Source organism: Arvicola amphibius, chromosome X (genome assembly GCF_903992535.2).
Source record: "Arvicola amphibius chromosome X, mArvAmp1.2, whole genome shotgun sequence".
Classification (NCBI taxonomy): domain Eukaryota; kingdom Metazoa; phylum Chordata; class Mammalia; order Rodentia; family Cricetidae; genus Arvicola; species Arvicola amphibius.
Window position 1 is genome coordinate 3,686,456 of NC_052065.1, and position 20,393 is coordinate 3,706,848.

Here is a 20,393-nt window from a genome sequence, read left to right on the forward strand (position 1 = left end):
TTGAGTTATTATAGGCTGCCCATATTAGTTGATTTAATATGAATAACATTGATATAATACTCGCCATCTGTCAAATGTGCTACTCAGTCTTCTATATTCAAGTAAACGCTATTCATTTTTTCCCCATCCTATTGGGTAATGTATAAAATCTTGGAGTAAAGTTCACCTCCTTTTTGTTCTTTTTTACAGCCTCTAGATAAACCATAAACAAGTTGTACAAGATTAATTGTCACATATATTTGTAGCCTCCTTTTATGATTACCACTCTTGTCTAAGACACCATCCCTAGTTACCTTGATTACTGAAAGGAATCCTTACCATTCTCTCCACTTTTGCTTTTAACCTCTCCAATTTTAATACAAGAGCCAGTGTGATTCTATTAAAATGTTCAGAATATTTTAATTCCTACATGTAATACTCTCCAATGCTTTCTCATTCTGAATATACATTTATATCCTTTCCTAATCTTGAACATGATGTGTTCCCTTATTACCTTTTACCATTTACTCTCCTTCTCATTAACTTTATTCCAGCCATAATGGCTGATTCCAGATCAAGCCAAAGTACAGGTCTATCTCAGTCTTTACTCTTGCTCTTACCTCAATGTTCCTTTACCCAGACATTATTGTGGCTTACTCTAGATCTCCTGTAAGGAATTACTTAAATGTTTACTTTTAAAATAATTTCAGCATTCTTATATAAACTTGTTAGTTCTCCTGAAGTTAACACTCTGTTTAATTTTTCTTCTTAGAATTTAACAACAAATATGCTTATATTTCTTATTATTGCACGACTCTTTTTCAAATTCTGAACTCCAGTAAAGAATTCTTTTTTATACACTGCTTTTGTCCTCTGCCTATAATGGGGCTTAATATAACTGCGTTCCTGGTGTGACGTGAATAACTACTGAAGCAAAACACCAGCGAGCCCATGATATAATCTTAACTGAGCTGATTATTTTAACCAAAGAAGCTATTGGGTGGTGGTAGACAACAAACCAGTTGTCTTCTGTCCAGTAATCCCATGGTTGCAGTATATTCCTAAATATATGTTTCTTAGTAGACCATTCCTTTGGGGATATCAAGAAAATTTTTTTATCAGTCTTCTTTAGCATTATTTGCACTGAGATTGTTCAGACATTTAAACATATCAGATTCAAGCTGTGGTTGACCAAAGTACATTAAATCTGTGTCAAAAGATATTTATGCAAATAATTATATGATGAATTATGAATGGATGTCTTGAAATTGTAATTCTACCCAAAAAATAGAATGTGCTAAAATAAAAAGCCATTATGAAAGTATTGCTGATCTTCTTCTTAACCATGGTGATGCATGCAATAGGATTCTGTTTGGCTATAAAAGATCCTTTTTCAGACATTTGCCTGAAAAGACCATTTGTTTTTCATTTGCCCACAGATGTTCTCTTCAAACTTCATTCTCCAGTCTTTTGGATGAAGAAGTGTGTGTGTGTGTGTGGGGGGGGGGTGGTGTTGGTAATTTGGGTCATTCTTATCCTGGAATTTTCAGAAGCACTTATTTTAATTGTAGAAGAAAATGACAGTTTCTGTGTTGCATTTTGAAAGCTCAGTTACTATTAAATTCTTCTCAAGTTGCAAATTACTGCACTTATGGAAAAATTTGCAATCAAAATACTCTCTTGTTGCAATATAGCAACTTTCTTTCACTGTAATTTTCCACAAAGTTCCAAGATTTCTTCAGTGACTAGTCAAACCAATAGCATCCCCTCGTCTACATAAGACAAGAAGGTGCTTAGCAACTTGAAGTACTTCGCATAAGTGACAGCTGCTTCTACATATTTAATTTTTCAAATAAACAAATAAACAAAATTATTTGAAGTCTTAAATATTTTATAAAGTAAAACACTTTATCTCTTACTAATTATTATAATTTGGCAGTAAAAGAGCATAAATATGAGAAGTGGAGTATATGCTAATAGTACTAAATATTAAATAAACAAATCTTCTATTTGCAAGAAACAGCACAGAGCTTAACTGGTTAGTTGCTGGTGGTGATACTCTTACTCATGTACAACATGAAATAAACTTGGAACAGAGGCAAGTAACACTAGATGTTTCAGTTCAGTGGGGGTAAGGTAGTTCTTGGCTGTTCATGGATCTGAACTTTTATCGACTAAAATGTATTCACATTGACTCAAAATTCATGCTTTGAAAGCATAATCAATGAAGCTAATATGAAATAGAATGATAGTTTAGATGAGGCTACATTCCCTTCAAACTACTTAGATTAAACACAGTCAATGATTATTAAGAATGACTTTTTCCCAGCTTATGTAGGAAAGAATATGACTGAAGCTTGTGCAATATCCTATCTTTTTTTTAAGGCCTATGAGTTCCACTTTATTTTTTTTCTCATTTTTTAATTAAAAATTTCCATCTCCTCCCCTCCTCCCCTTCCCTCCCCTCCTCTCCACCCATACCCCCACTCCCTCCCTCTCCAGGCCAAAGAGACATCAGGGTTCTCTACACTATGTTAAGTCCAAGGTCCTCCCAACTCCCTCCAGGTCCAGGAAGGTGAGCATCCATATCCTATCTTATGTAAAGCTTCTTTTTACTTACTACAGTTGTATGGAGAAGGAGAAGGGGGTGATTAATTCATGTTAACAAGAATTACCCATTTAGAAAATAGAAACCATCATTCTAAGATCATGATAATTATTTACTGAGGGATTATTCTGTGTTAGATACAATATTAGGACACATGATGTAAGTATCATTTTCATCCAACCAACAACACAAACTAAATCACCACCACCACCACCACCACCACAAACAGCTGTAAGAGGCTATCATTGACACTCTAGTAAGGAAGAGAAAACCGAGGCACGGAATGCAAAGACTGATCACTCAGGATCACCTAAGGAAGGGCAGAGTAAAATTCAATCCCTATGTCTGTCAACTCTGTGCTCCTAACCACCACATGCACTGCTGCCTTCAAAGTAGTATATACTCATAGTAGCCATTTAAAGGAGAAAGAAATATGTTCACAAATGTCACAAAATGACACCAAGGCAATCATCTATGAATTGCTTTTCTGACGTGATACAAGTTCACAGCTACATTGAAAGGAAGGATTCTACAAAACAGAAAAGGTAATAATATGTAGTGGAGATAACTTTAAATCAGTAACCCCTAGCTAATTTTATGCTACATCAGTTTATTTAGGAAGACACATTGTTCTGTAGGTCAGAATGGAGATTTTTACTCTTATAATATCACAATATGAAGGGTCATGTTAACGTCTCAGTTTTTGTAAATGAGACAGACTTAAGGTATGAAAGGTCAGAAAGCTCAGCCAAAGTAGACAGGGATGGGAACTGTAGTCACATTTTATCTCACCTATTAACGGCGGTAAATGAAATCTGCAGTTGAAAACCCATGCCAATACAAGAATGAGGAAAGCATGGATCTGAAGAAGAGCCTGCATCTGTACTAATTCTTTATGCTGCAGGAATCTCCTGGAGCCCCATTCACTGTACACATTTTTTTCATTAGAGTCATTCCTAATTAATTAAAAAATCATTGAAATTACTTGGCTCTGGGTCTCATGTGTGGCTTTAGTTTTTCTCTCCTGTCTATTTAGGCAGAAACCATCTGTTTTGATCAGTTACTGGCTACTCAGCCAGTACTCAACCATGATACCTGTTGAAAACACAAATCAAGGAGTTACTAAACACTGGAGTGTGTGCAGAACTGTGGTATAGGCTGTAAGTTACAACATCTCAGACATAATCTGTCAGTACATCCTGTCTACTTATGTTCCAAACATATCCAGAGTGTAATTCTGCTTACTATTTTTACTTTAGCATACAGGCTTAAGCCATTCTACCCTCTCACTTGATTTGACTCTATCCTATCCTATCTCCCTACTTCAATTCTTATCGCCAGCTCATTCAATCTATTCGATATACAGCTGAGATAATAACTTAGAATATTCAGTTTTTGTTAGGAATGTAACGCACAGTGCCAATGGAGCAACACTCTAGAAGAACCAGGAGACTTGACTTAGAAGTCTCCATATTGTAATCCCTATTCCAGTTCTGTGATTGCTGTCACGTCATTAAACTATTAGTGACTTCAATTTTCTTATGTGTAAGATCAAGGATTTCAATCAGATTCTCTTAGAATATTTTGTAGACTATTACTTTTTTGAATGTCACTTGTAACTGAATAGCAGGTATTTAGGTCATCCATGTAAATGTAATTACTGATGATTTAGGATTTATATGCACCTGTTTGAATACCAAAAGCTAGATGGTTCTTTAAAAACCACTGTTTAAGTTCCGCCACATATGGAAATAAGCTAACACCAGCTACATTAGATACATTATTTTTGAGTATCTGACTGTTATGTATGAATTAACATATATTTTGTACTTGAAACAGGTGGAAAGCTCGTTAAAAGGTACAAGTAGAAATAACAGTAGCTACTGCTCTTAACATTTCTGTCTGTCAGAAACTGTTGAACATCTAGATAGCAGAGAAATGAGGGTAGCTTTGTTGCAGTCTTTTGTGACAAAGAGATGAAAAATACCAGGAAAAAAAGGGACACAAAGTGACTTAACTATCTGGAATCAAAAGACAAGAAAATAGAATTATATATACAAAGAAGAGAGTAACAATAAAAAAGAATTACTTCTAGAAGAGAAGGCACAAAATCTAAGTATCTCAACTGAATTGTGGTATGGTGATTTTCATTAAAAATGATATAGGCTAAATCACAATTACTGAAAACTTTTCTGACTATTAACTTAATGGGTTTCTCTGGGAAAAAGAGTCTGAGATCAAACAGTTTTCTTGGTTAAATTTAGTTTCAGACAATAATGTAGATATTTACTATCATGGAATTCTTTTCTGTCAGTGGACTTTGTTTCAGGAAAGCTAGCTTTTATCTTAATTCCTTAGTGGATAAAAGTATGTTTATGTCAACTCTTACTCTGGGATATTTTTTGCCATATACACTATACAAAACTTATAACTATTTCAAATGAAACTACACATACCAGTTGTGTGAGGTTTTCTTCATCTAGAGTTTTTTTCTTAATAGAAATATTTCTCAAGAATACACGAGATCAAATTCAGACGTTATTTAAAACTTTTCAAAGTTACCACTTGCACTCATCTCATTGAGAGCTATGCTATAGTTCTCTACCCTCACACTCCAGTGTATAGTAAGAGTTGATATCAGCATGAAAAGAAGCTGGGCAGGATCCAATTTAGAGCACTTGCTGGCTTGCCAGAGGACCCAAGTATGGTTTCCAGTATTCATATGGTTTTCAAACGATGCTTTTTAAAAAACTGTCTTCAAGATAACTAGGCTGTAATAGTCATCAGCGATTATGCCTGAATATATTTCATTTAAGAGGAAAGTATGTAAGATTTAGACACAAATTAGCAAGAAGAAAATTCAAAATTTTCAGTCATGGGAATAAAAGACTGTAATTGACATTAAACAATAATAAATTTGTAATTTAGAGGAAATAGATTAATTCCTCACAAAACCACAAACCACTTTTGTCAAGTTAGAGTGTGTTGAGACCATCAAGTGAACTGTCTAAGAATTTAGTGAAGAAAAGAATGTGCCATAAGTTATGGACTGACAGTCATAGCAGACTTTCACAGAGTTCTGAAGGTAAGGTAATTTTACTAGTTTTATTAAACTTATGATGTGTGGTTAAATGAGTTAAGGTAGCCGATGCAATGTGAGTAGTTATCATGGGAGCAAAATAACTTCTTGTTTATAAAATTTGAGGATCTTCTTGAGAGTAGAAATAAGAAGCACAGGTTTATCAAATAAAAGTGAGTTTTATATCCCAACCATCCTATTCCCCCAAGCTCTTCCCATCCTCCACTTCACACTTTTCTCTCCCCATCCCCCCATCCCACCCCCACCCCCATGTTCCCATTTTTTGTCCGGCAATCTTGTCTACTTCCAATATCCAGGAGGATAACTATATGTTTTCTTTGGATTCACCTTCTTATTTAGCTTCTCTAGGATTTTTTTACGAATTATAGGCTCAATGTCCTTTATTTATGGCTAGAAACCAATAGGAAGGGTGGATATGGGAACAAGGAATTATATATCTTAATTAAGGGAGCCAATCTAGGGTTGGCAGAGACTTGACTCTAGAGGGGTTCCCAGGTGTCCAGGAAGACGCCCCCAGCTAGTTCCTTGGGCAGCTGAGGCAGAGGGCTGCCAGAAATGTCCAGACCCTATTACCATACTCATGAATATCTTGCATATCAGCATAGAACCTTCACCTGGCGTTGGATGGAGAAAATAGACAGAGTCCCCACATAGGAGCCTGGTCTGAGCTCCCAAGGTCCTGATGAGGAGCAAAAGGAGGGAGATCATGAGCAAGGAAGTCAGGACCGTGAGGGGTGCGTTCACCCATGAGACGGTGGGACAGATTAACAGGAGACCACCAAGTCCAGTTGGAATGGGACTGATGGAACAGGGGACCAAACCGGACTCTCTGAATGGGCTGACGGTGGAGGAGGACTGAGAAACCAAGGACAACGGCGATGAGCTTGAACTCTACAGCATGGACGGACTCACTGTGAGCCTTGTTCAGTTTGGATGCTCACCTTCTGGACTTAGGGGAAGTTGGGAGGACCTTGGACTTAACATAGTGAAGGGAACCCTGATGGCTCTTTGGCTGTGAGAGGGGTGGAGTGGGGGTATGGGTGGAAGGGAGGGGAGGGAAGGGGGAAGGAGGAGGGGAGGAGATGGAAATTTTAATAAAAAAATGAGAAAAAAAGTGAGAGTTTTCAAAGGGCAAGTATGTATTCAAAGAATTTGCAATGACTGACTGACCTCAGTAATCAAGTCAAAAGTCTCCCATTTTGGAATTTGTTCCCCCTCCCCCTAAGGGCAACAGGAAGTTTGTAGTAAGTTTAAACTTAATAAATTTAAATTTATAAATTCCTAATTTAATTGTTCTGTGTTCTGTTTTATATGGTCCCTTAATGATTAACCAGATTTTGTGTTTTGCTTCCTGGCAGTCCTGAATCAGTAATTAGCAGAATAAGATCCACATTTGTTCAAACGTGTAACAGAAAGACTGGCTTGATAACTTGTTTTATATAGTATTAGGAGACATCACCTTCAAAGTGAGAGGATATTAGTGAATCTTTTTGTTTATTCAATACTGAATTTTAAAAAGAAAATGAATGAGAGAATTTAATATATTTACCTATCTTAAAGATCAATACATTTTAGGAATTTAATCAGTTTCTTAGGAATTCTAAGATAAAAATCAAAGTATCATACACCAGGCTTACAATACTTAAAAAACTCCACACAACAATAAAGTGAAATTGAAATAACTCTAAACTTAATTAACATAAAAATTTTTGAGATACGGTCTCAATATGTAGTCCAAGCTGACATTAAATTTGTGGTTCTCCTGCCTCAAGCTTCCCAAATGCCAGGGTTATAAGCACTTAAATCACTTGGCTTTGGCTCTAATTTCAACATTTCTCTATTTAAATATATCTTTTCATGATTCATTACATTTCTTTAACAGTTACAGAACCATTCGGATTATACACTTCATCTTTGAGTCAGCTTTGTGATTTTTGGGAAACTGATCAATTTCCTTTTAACTAAGAATTCTTTATTGTTAGTGCTAATTAGGCCTGAAGTAACGTACAGTTTTTCACTCCTAAGTTTGGTAATTTGAGTCTTTTTTTCTTTCCCTTGCTAGATGTTCATCAATACATTAAAAAATCCTCACAGCCATTGATTATATTGCCTCCTTTTTCTACGTATTCAGTTTCACGGAGCCACCTCCTCTTTACTAAGTCTTCTTTCTGCCTTTCTGCTGAGATAGCACCTTGCTATGCAGATCAGGCTGGCCTAAAACTTGCAGTCCTTCTGCCTGCACTTCCCAAGTGTTGGGATTATAGACATGCAACAGTATGTCCAGTTTCCCATTTTAATCTTGAGGTGGGAGTTGAAATCATGAACACTTCTTTCCTTTAATACAAGAAAAAAAAATTTGAGACACGGTCTGACATTGTAGCCCTTGGCTGGCCTGCAACTCACTATGTAGATTAGGCTGTTTTCAATTCATACATCTTTCCCTGTTTCTGCCTTCCAAGAGCTAGGACTAAAGGTGTGAACCAGAACTCCTGGCCCTGATACAATAATATATGTTACAATTTTTCCTCTAAGTATATGTTGTCTATTTTCATTCAGTTTAATTTTCTTGAGACTTCCTTTTTATCTAAGGATTATTCAGTAGTATGCTGTTTAATTTCAAGTAGTTGGATATTAATTTCCGTTTTGTTACTGATTTCCTTTTTTTAAAGTGATCAACAGTGCTACTTTGCATTTTTCTTTTAAAATTAAACTTTGTTTTATGGCCCAAGATATGATCTCATCCTTATGAATGCCCAATGTATGCTTGAAAGGAATATATAACATGTTAGATAACTGTCTTAGTTAGGGTTACTATTCCCTGTGAGAAACGCCACAACCAAAACAACTTGGGGGAGGAAAGAGGTTTATTTGCCTCACACTTCCATATTGCTGTTCATTATTGAAGGAATCCATGACAGGAACTCAAACAGGGCATGAACCTGGAGGCAGGCTGATGCAGAGGCTATGGAGGGGTGCTACTTACTGGCTTACATCAGCCCAGGAATGGCACTGCCCACAATGAGCTGGACCCTCCACCATCATCACCAAATAAGGAAATGCCCAATGGGCCTACATACAGCTGGATCTTATGAAGGTGTTTTCTTAATTGAGTTCCCTCCTCTCAGATGACTTTAGCTTGTGTCAGTTGATATAAACCACGCAGCACAGTAACAGATCAATTCTGTGCAGACAATCATTTGTACATTTATATTCTTGCTAACATGTTTACTGATTCCATAAATTACTGAGAGAGGGATTTGAAGTCCCCAGTCATAATTGTAGGTTTATGAACTTCTCCCCTTCTGATCTATTTTCATTCTTCTATTTTGGATCTCAATTATTGGTGCATTTAACATGCAATATTGTTATGTAGTCTTTGTAAATGAGTGATTTTTCTTGCTTGTGGTAGACAAGGAAAGCATGACTTTTCTTTTTTTTTGTCCTTTTGTTTTTTCTTGCTTTTTACAACAGACAGGCATTGTTGAAAGTGTTCGTGTCCTATTGAACTACCTCCTTTCTGGCCCACTGGTAAAAAGAGAAAAACTGCTTTGATGGACCTTATTTTGTTTGCTTCCACTGTTAACTTTACACAAGTCTAGTCATCTATGAAGAGAAAACCTCAACTAAATAATTGTACCATCATTTAGACTGCAGTCATGTCTATGAGGCATTTTCTTAATTGCTAATTGATGTAGGAGGGCCTAGCCCGTATTAATCCTTAGGAATGTGGGCCTGGACTAACTAAGGAGAGCAGTTGAGCAAGCCAAAGGAAGCAAGCCAGTTTGAAACATTCTTTTCTGGTCTCTGCTACACTTCTTGTTTTGGCTTCCCTTGATGATGGACTATAACCTGTAAGTTAAAATAAACCTTCTCCTTCCCAAGTTACTTTTGAAAGCTACAGAAAAGCAGACTACAACACTACAGGCCAGGCCAGAAGCAGGGCCAGTTCACATAGTAGTCAAGAAAAAAAATATAATTACCGCCAGGCTGTACTTTATGTTTGGAGGTCCCTAGCCTTCCTACCTCTCAGCATTCATACAGGTGAGTTAATGTATTTTGCCTAGTTTTGTTTTTTTTGAAGGGAGAGGGTTGTGATTTATTAGGGAAAAAGAAAATGGGTGTCTGTACTAAATCTAAGGCTCAATTTGTAAACCTTTTAAGTTTATAAAGTATTTTTATTCTCTAGTCTAAACAGTCCAGTTATAAATATATCAGTATGTGATGACCTCAATGTGGAACAGGGTACCAATAGGTAACTCATTCAAAAGGAAAAACAAAACTATATGTGGTGCTTTTCTCCTGCAATCTAGATTCTCTGGAGGTTATGGCCATAGGACTGCCACACGTTCAAAAACTGTGTCTCATAAAACAGAAACAAACACCAACAAAAAGAAAAGCTTATAAACCATCCCGGTATGGAAACACAAAATAACTGTTAGAATACCTGAGTCAGGAAAATACAAGTGAATTTTCCTTTCAGATTTTTTCCAGGACTAGCATTCAATAAAACGTTCACATTTATAAACAATTACAGTCAAAATTTCTTTCAGTTTCCCCATGTAAACATATAGCTAAGGCAGTGAATCTCAATTGTTTTTCACTGTGGGCCTCTAAGACACACCAACAGATCCTTGGGGCCAGGTATTCTTGTGTCCATACTTTACAGTGGGGGGAAATAGTTTATACCAATGCAGTGTTTTTGTGTAGGCACTCTACCTGTGGATTATTCACAGCATCATTCTTAGACAACTGTGGTAAAACATGAATTACGACTCATTAGAGGACAAAGTTCTTAACCTAAAATAAACTGAAATTGAAGGGAAGGAACTCACAGATAATTTATTATGGGAAAGAACAGCAACTAAAACAATCAGTAACTTGAAAGTTCTAATGATGTATAAGCATAACTTCTCTCCTGACTACCATGTAAATTAGAACCATCTACACTGGGCTTCACAACTTTGCCATGGCTTCTTGGACAGCAGGTTTACTGGAAAAATCCTACAGAATTAAAATACTTAGCAAACTCTATTCAAGTTAATATTTTATGATTATTCAACTTGTAATTTAAAATTATCTACTAGGGGACTCGAGGGTAGGCTCAGTGATTAAGAGCACTTATTGCTCTTGCAGAGACCAGGTTCTGTTCCCAGCACCCACATTAGGGTGGCTCATGACTGCCTGCAACTCCAGTTCTAACGGTTTTGGGAAACTTACACACATGCAGGCAAAATGCGTGCCTACACATTAAACAAACATATTATGTTCTGAAGGCTAAACAGAAGAAGGGAAATATATATGCTATATAAATATGTCCTCATTCAGCTGTGTATATCAAGTTTCAAAAAGTAATCTAGTAGGTTAGTAATAACTAATATAAGTGATAATGTTATACTTCACTTCTGCTATTTTAGAACTCTATTATTTTGGTGTATACACATACACATGTAAAACTGAAATTACTAATTGTCCATAAAAATCAAGAAAGGATTTTCACTTCTAGGTCAAGCCCAAAGCACCAACACATTTTTCCAGGGATAGCTCATACTTAGAATCCCTGCTCTGTAGAAGTGGACTTACTGACAGATATATTCACAGTGCTGACGGTGTGTAAGATTTCGTCAGTGCTACTATGATTTGACACAGTAAATACTTGGTTTGAAATAACCAAGCTATCCATAGAAACCGGAGTAAGCACAAAACTAAACATATATTTAATATGCTTGCATGCTCTTTGTTTAAGGAGAAACGTGTCACAATGTATTGAAGCAATTTTCTAGGTGAATAAAGTCAAAATTAGGTTAAAATTAGTTGTAAACAATGGTTGGCTCAGATTGCTTCTTTCCATTACTAATTGTCCTCTTGTTTTAGTTACTGGGATCCCGAAACAGTGTATTTAAATAAGAGAGCTGCTAGGCAAACCAACCTTAATAAGTTCAGCTAATTTAATAATTAATGTTAATATTTTGATTATAGAAACAATAGTTTTGCCTTCCCTACTAGATGGTGAACTTTCCAAGTGAAAATGGCTTTGTTCATCTAAAGATGGGGTTTTTGGACCCAAAATCTGATACTTTTTATGTCTATGTAAAATGAATAGTCTCCCTTCCTTTTAGTACCAGAAAGAGAAACAGTATTAAGAATGCCAACATCATAGAATCATTTTGAGGACTCCAACAATAATGTGTAAGTTTCTGGCATGGAGTCATCATAAGTTATCAGGAAAATGTTAGCTAATATTTAATCATAGAAGTGATACTTATCAGCCTTTTGTGTTCTATAATTCTTAGACTAGGGTCTACAGTTACATATGGTTTTAACTACTACAATTGTTACCTTTCTGATAAAGTTATGCTAGTTTTGGAGAGCTGTTTAAAATGTTGATGTTCAAATTTCAGTTCTACCATGTAACTACTTTTAATATCTGTCTTTCAGTTTCCTAACCTGTAAAATGAGTCTGACACCAGTACCTTCTTCATAGCTTATTGAGGTTGAATTGCTACTTTATAAAGTGCTTAGTACAATGTCCTTTTGCAGGTCAATTGCTTGTTAAATTAAAAAATAAACAAATAAAAGTCTTAACACCCCTCCATTGACTTTTTTCCAATGACCCTTGTAACTTAACAAAATATTACCTCACAAATTTATCAGAATGGGCAAACCTCCTTACTAGAAATAATGTAACAGCTAGTGTTTCTACTCATATCTTAAAAATTAAGATGAATTAGAGAAATGTTGGGATTTAGGAAAGGTGTTAATGGGTTTTTCAACACCTACTAAAAATCTGATAACAAACCTATTTAAAATCATACAAATGGATACACAATGGTATTTTATTCATTCTGGTATCTCTGCATGTATATTTAAAATAATGATTAATTTTTGCAGTTTTTAATGAGATATGAAATATGCTTATTGTCATATCGTTATGTGTATATTGCACTAAGCAAAAGTGTACACTGTTCTTTTTTTAAAGTTACTTCAGTAGGTTCTTGATTTATTTCACTGAATAACGCCATTTGGAAAGCTGGTAACAATTCTTCTATAATATTGAAAGATGAGTTCAGGGCAAGTCAGTTATTTATCTTTATAAAGACTTCTTATTGCATTTGGATTTCATACAACATACATACACTACTGCTTGTCTTTTCTTCTGTGTGCTCTAAGGTCAGTTAGCAAATTCCACATTTTCAGGACAGAATTGAGCTATTTTACCTACAAGTAAAACTAATGTTGGGAATGAAGAAAAATGTTAGCTGATGAGGTAGGCTTAGTGGAATCTCTATAATCAGATGGTCAAGAAGGGAAGAAGCAAGAACTGGCTGGCACTGAAGCTCTGTCCAAGAGTATAAGAGACATGGTGTGAGGGAGTTAATCTTGTTGCCTTCCCTGGGACTGTAATAGGACATGCATAAAGGATCCATTTTCAAGTCAAAAATACGAAAAGGGCACTAGCATTCCAGTTCAGTCACTTCCTTACTGGTGGAGTACTCACACAACTTAACAAGGAACTACATTACTATAACATGCTGATATAATCCTGATATCAATTAACATTTTATCTAAATTGTTATCTAAATTTATCTAAATGCAACATCTGTAGATGCCATGGAATTAGTACTATAGCAGATACAGTGGCCTATGAAACTCAATGTTCCATCTTTCCCTTAAAATCCTATTGTATCAAAAACACCCATGTTATTCAAAGAATCAGGGAAACTGAAGATAACCATTTAATAATGAAGGTGATTAAGTTAAATATTGATATTGGACCTTGCATTTTCAAGAAACTATAACAGAAAGAAAAAAAAATTTCATTTTTTAAATGAGCCTCTAGAATGAAGTTCCTCAATCAGGGTTTTGATTTTCCTCAATAAATAATGAATGTTCTTTGGAAAAGTAGCAACGGTTTCTACTCTTAGGTAATAATACACAATATTCTTAGCAGTTGGACTTGCCTTTCTATGGCTTTCCTTTCTACAGTAATTCAAACATTCGCAGACTCATTCTCTATTTCCCTTTCTCTGTATACACGTCTGTACATGCACGACAGAATGGAACACACTGTATATATAAATGTGTTTGATCGATTACTACTCTTCCAAGGTTAAATCCAAACTCTCTATCTGCTCATCTACTCGGAATCAAAGTGGCCTCTTGGTCCCTCTTCAGCTTCATCTCTAACTACCAATTTTGCTCTTGAATAGGCTGGCTGTCTCTCATCTCGAGATCTTTGTTCAGGATGTTACTCAAAATTGGAGCCAGTCTCTAGAGGAAGTTCAGTGATTGCATGGCTCTTCTGAGTTGTGATGATAACAAAAGTAGCCCCATTCACAGGTTATCAAAGAATACCAATTTTAGGTTCCCTTCATATGTTGCTGGAAAGAATAATATGATTTGTCAGCTATTTAAAGGGCTTTTGGCTGAGACATTTTAGTCTCCTGTAGAGGAAGAGACAAGGAATATGACCTTTGGGAAAGAGAAGGGGGCGTTGAAGCTGATGAAACTCTAATCCACATAAAGAAAAACATTTTTCTAACATAGTTTATGAGATTAGGAAAGATAATTTAACATAGTAACCCTGAGAGACAGTTCAAGAATAAAGTTCTTAACTCTCGCATCTTGCATACTTAGATGGCATACCTTAACAATATGGTAGATTCGATACTTTGAACATTAAGTTCTATTTCTCCAACTACTAATTCAAGATCTCATAATCTTTTTCCATGTATTACTATGTCATGTGTGTGCACTTGAACATGGGCATTTACATGGGTTTGCACATGTATGTACACCTGTGGGAAGTCAGAGGTTCACTTTGGATGTCTAAGCATTCTCTACCTTTTTTGAGGCAAGGTTTCTTATTGAAATTTAAGTTATCAATTAGGCTAGACTACCATGTCTAGCAAGCCAAGATCTTCCTGTCTTCATGGCTCCCCTGTGCTGGGGCCATAGGTGTGTCTTACCATGCTTGACTTTTTTATGTGGGTACTAGGGATCTGAACTCTGGCCCCCTGTTGTATGACAATCACTTTTAGTGACTGTGCTATCTCCCCAGCCCAATTTAGTCTGTTTTCAATGGTCAAGTGGAAGTGGAAGCTACAGTTCTATTGTTAAAACAAACTCTATCCTAAGTCAGCCTGAAACATGTTGAAGCTTTAAAGGAATGTTATTGACTAACAAGATTTCAGCTTCTGCATGGTTATTATTCTTGTTTCTCATAATTCATCTGGGATGGATTTAATGGCTTTGCTTTGACCTTTCAAGTGATGCTCTCCATTAGAACACTACCACATTGCCGATGTGATCATATGTTTTAGCCCAAATTCTTTAATGAGCTCTTGTTAGTACTGTGGGCAGTCTCAAAACTCCATTACAAAACTCCTGATCTAACTCTGCCTGCATTGTTGACTCTTCCTCATAGAATGACTTACAGGTTTTCTTTTTAACAAACTAGCAATTCTGAACCTCGTGGAATCCTGGGAACATGTCGTATCACATGTTGTGATGATTGGCATTTACATTCTCATTAAATATCACTACTCAAACTTTTCATTCTTGCTCAACTGCTGCCCACGATGACACTTTTCTTATTGTCCCCAGAGTATGGTATCTTTCCTTGTTTGTACACTTTTGCATACTCCCATATATAAGTTAAATTACACTGGAAATATCAGCATATTTCCCCCATATAATGCTGTGCTTTTTGCATACGCATTTGTGCGTGTGTGCACATACATGGAAGCCCAAAAGCTGACTTTGAATGTTTTCTTCTACCACCCCCTCCATTCACTATTTTCAAACATTTATATATTTTATGTTCTTGGTGTTTTGTGTACACACTGGTGTCTGTGTACCATGTATGTGCCTAGGCCTGCAGAGGCCAGAAGAGAGTTGTTGAAACTCCTGGAACTAAGTCACAGAAGGTTGTGAGCCTCCATGTGGGTGCTGGGAATTTAAACCCTCATCCTCTGAAGAGGAGTCAGTGCTCTTACACAATGAGCTAGCTTTCTAGCCTCTTTACCTTACTTTGAGAGGTCACCCACTAACATGGAACAACTGATCCAGCTGGGTTGACTAAGCAGTGAGTCTGAGTATTTTGTGTCTACTCCTTAGTAATAGGATACAGGACTGTGTGATTACAAATGCCGCTATGCCTGACTTTACCTGTGTGCTAGAAATCTGGATTTGGTCCCCACACTGTGCTGCAGCAAACAGATTTCCAACTGAGCCATACCCCCAGCCCCAAATCGTGTGCTTGTATCTTGCCAGTTTTTACTAGCTAGCAGAAAGCAGATGGTCTTTTTTAAGTGGAATTATGAAATATGAAGCATTTGATCTCTAATCTGGATTTCTGGACCTTCCAAGTATTTATTAACATACAAATCTTAACTACTCTTCTTGTCAATACCGTGCCTATTAAGTTATTTCACTAAATAGATGTTTGCTACAAATAGGAATACTTGATCATCTGAGTTGTAAAACGAATCAATCCCTAATAATTTAAGGTCAATTTTTAATGTTAGGTCTTTTATAAAATAGTGCAATGGGAAAAATTGGATTTAACAACAAAAGCAATTTTGCCTTCCAAGAAAGGCTGTATGAAAGACTTTTTGAGTTTACTTACATGGTACAGAGTGGTTTCTGGAACTGGTGTGCCCAAGATGTCTTGTCTCAATGCATCCATTTGCAAACTAGGTAGCAGTGAATAGTGAGTTGGGCTATTACTCTTATCACCCTTCTTTTTTGACTTCTTTCCTGTGTCTTTTTTGCTGTTTCTCTGAAACATGTATTCTTCTTGAGCAATTTTTTCATTGCTCATATATCGAAGTAGAGAGTTTTCTACATAAAAGAGAAATACACTGATGTAATATGCAAATATCTGTAGTGTACCATTCTTTCCAAATGTGTGCTGTAAGATTTCACTTCATTACTTTACCTTGATTTAACTTACAATATATGTAGTGATAATAGTAGAACGTAATTATTTGGTATCCTAAGACAATAAGACATATCCTTTGGATTATTTCTTCTGGTTTGAACTCTGGAATAACTACATTAAAATCACCCGCAGAACTTAAACTTTAAGCTCTGTATGGGTGGAACTTACACTATTTAGGAAGCTCCGCAGGAAAAGTCTCCTAAACCTTGATGATAAACAATAGCTTCCAATGTTTTGGGTAACATTCTTGGAGAAGTTAAAGCCCACATTATGAACTTAGTTCACAGAATCCTTCCTTAAATTAGTAGTCAGCATTTAGTAGTTAGTATAAAAATTTCCCACAGGATGTCACTATTATAAGAAGTCCCAAAGAATCTTATAGATGGCATATGATAAGCATTTTAATTTTTTTCTTGATTTGTCCAATAAAATTAATGAGATTAGATACTGAAGCTAGGAAAATGGAATTAATACATGTATGCAAAGGAATCTGACTGTGTCCTTGAACTTCTCAACATTTTGAAATCTCACTCTACAAAAAAGTGTTTAGGGAGACTTCTGAAGCAGACATTATGCTTGCTTGCCTATGTGGTCTGTGGATGTTTTACAGTTTATGGATAGAAATGATAAGTAAACGGGTCAACCATACCGGAAAGGAAGCTTAGTTCCTAGGAACAGCTTTTGTTGTTTGTTGTCCATCTACAATTCATGGCTCTCTGAAAGGCAGAAGTAGCATCACTAGCTGGGCCATCATAGCCACGCTTGCTAAGTCTACCTAAGCTGTGAAGGTTTCACTGTGCTCCTCCTACTGCTCACCTCAGTAACAGGCTAAGTGAATATAAAAACTTACTTTGGTAGATACTTCAAAGTAGCCCACTCCATGTAAGAGAATAACCCTGAACAGCAAACAGAAGAGAAGAAGCACAAAGCACCGGTTCCCCCCAGTTCTCTATGGTTTTGGTTAGGAGTCACTGGCCCAGTTTCCATCATACATTTTCAACCTACGTGCTTCAATGCTCATGATGAGGTTCCATCATATGTGGTTCCATGGACGAAATCAGTTGCACGCCGAATAATTGGGACTGATGGCAAAACTGTTTCTATTTATTGAACTGAAATGAATCTTTTACTGCAGTTTCACCACTTCTGACCTTGCTTCCAAATTATTAACTTTCAATTTACAAATATTCCTCTTTCTCTCTGTGTAATTATCTGCCTAGAACATCTTAGAAGGCATTCATATAAAATACCCATTACTAATGGGTGAAGGGAGTCAAATATTGGTCTGGCTTCACTTAGCTGTACTGTCAGTCAATGACAGAATAAGTTTCTGCTAATGCCATAATATCTATTTAAAGAACATTTAATTTGCTTTTTAGTTAAATAAACCCAGCCTACACTGAAAATTCTAGAACACTTACATCTTCTACTATCTCTCTTCATCTTATTTGGATCTTCATAGTCCCCCACCCAATTATATTCGACATGGCATAGATATAGGGTCGTAGCTTGCCTAACAACAGAGAACAAAGTTCACATCACATTGTTTTTCTTCCCAGATAGGCTTATACTTATACTGATTTTCAGCTCTCGTATACAAAACACACTCTCATATGCAACGTTATGGTTGGCATGTGTGGATGAAGAAAATGTGTGTTTTGAGCCAGAAGGTGAAACCTGCCTCTGAGAACTGTCCAGATAATACTAGTTAAAGTGCTTTTTATAGTTAATAAAGAATATTCCCATGTTTGCTCTCGTTGGAGTCCTGAATATTAAGGTATATAATATTTTACAAAGAATATCACTATTTCCATATTTCTTTTCATAGTTAGTAGTGGATTTCAGTTTTATTCCATAATGCCTATAAATCTATGTCATTGCTAGACACTCTAAGGTAATGGACCCTTGCATTTAGCCTTACTTTTAGGACATTAACTTACTGTTTCTGATACCACTATCACAAACTAACTTAATTTTAACTAAATTATAGCAACATGCGCTTGGATATTACCCTGTCTTAGCAATATTGGGATCTGTCTCATGGCCTTAAGCCTAGACCTGCATATTTTAAAACAATAAGTATGTCTAATTTGTAGAATCAAGTAGTCACTTCTTTTGTCCAATTCTTTCTGGGTCTTTTTCCTCAATAAATACCACTTTAATTTAGCAAGCAGCAGTCATAGCAAAGACTTCGCGTAGAAGACCCTGAAGTACAAGAATAGCCAATGAAAATCAAATTCACCCAAAAGTTTAAAAAGATATATATGACAAAGGTGTAGTTTAATAAATTCTGAATCAATGAAAACCAGAAATCTATAAGACTTGGATCATAAAAACAAGATTAACAACAATAAAAGTGTATATAAACACTAACTCTATGTCATGTACTTCCTAAGAGTTTTATAAGTATTGGATCATCAATGCCTTATGCTTACGAGGATTTATACCTTTTTACCATGAGAAAACTGAGACCTGTTAAGTAATGTGTCCAAGGAAACACATCTGGTAAATGCCTAATATCAGGATTCAAATCAAGGCATATGAATACCAGCTGTGACATGTTTGGTGACATTTACCATTTTCAAAGTAGCACTTTATATATTTCTAATGAAACTACATATAGAATGGCAAATTCAGCAATCCTTTCTCTTTTAACCTTTCAGTTAACCTCTTTCCTTTCTTCACTGCATGAATTAAATGCGATTTTTGTCAGATAATTAACATGTATTAATTATGAAAACTAAGAGGGTTCATTCTATATATACATGTAGACAGCATATTTAGGTCATGTTTACTGTCCTTTACTCTTCTCTTCCTGATCCCTTCTTTTGCATCTCTAGAAGTTACCCTTATACTTTCATGTCTATTTTTATGTACCAGCCAAAAAATTAAGAAATGTAGATTTTAACTCCTCTAGAAAAACACACCATCTTTATACCTTTGAATTATCTGTACAGATAAAATTTATTTAGTATATTTTGCTAGGCTATTTTAAAGTCTGAGCATTAACTGGACATGATAAAAATTATTAATGGGGCAACAATGTGGTATTATTTAATCTTTCAAGGCTTGCAACTGCCTTTATAAGTTGTCACTTATGATTTTAACATTCTTATGTAATTTATTTCTGCTCTTTTTGCAAATTAACTATGGAGTGAGATGATGTAGTTCCATCTATTATGCCCATCAAGGCTAGGGCAAGCATGTAAGAAAATTTTTTGAAATTTTGAAAAATTCCTATTCCATTGCTTTATCGATCAGTTCCCCAAATTTTCCATTTTATAAGTGCTACATTTTCAAGAGAGCCACAACTTACTCTTTTAGCACGCATACCAAAACTAAAGCAGCTAATAGCACCTTTACCTGCCAGCAGAATATTGTTTTGAAAAGCAAACATCTAATAAACAAGAATTATTCATTTACTATCAAATAAACAGTTATGTATTGAAAAACTTGTGTGTTGGTTTTAAAAGCATTAGTAGTCTGGAGTCAAGTATCAACACAAGACGAGCAGGGACACTTCTCACATAGCATAGGACATGCAGAATGTAGTCATTACAACTGGGTAATATCTAAGATGCCAACAGAGTTAACCCATTAATTCATGTTTCAGTTGTCAGAGGAACAAATATGTATATGACTTTTATACTGATGATTCTGGGAATCATTATTTAACTTAATTATAGTGTACATTATCAAATAAAATTGAAGGAAAATACAGAAACTTCAGAAAAGGACAGAAAGAATTAAAATTCCTTTTTTGA

The 20,393-nt window shown here is 35.7% G+C and overlaps 1 protein-coding gene across 1 annotated transcript in view; it reads right to left on the reverse strand.

Annotated features, from left to right (window-relative positions):
- Nucleotides 1-20,393, reverse strand: part of Cnksr2 (connector enhancer of kinase suppressor of Ras 2) — a 224,261-nt gene that overhangs the window by 60,143 nt on the left and 143,725 nt on the right. Inside the window, 1 exon segment of the mRNA XM_038316573.1 lies at nt 16,315-16,529. Coding sequence (XP_038172501.1) covers nt 16,315-16,529 — 215 coding nt within the window.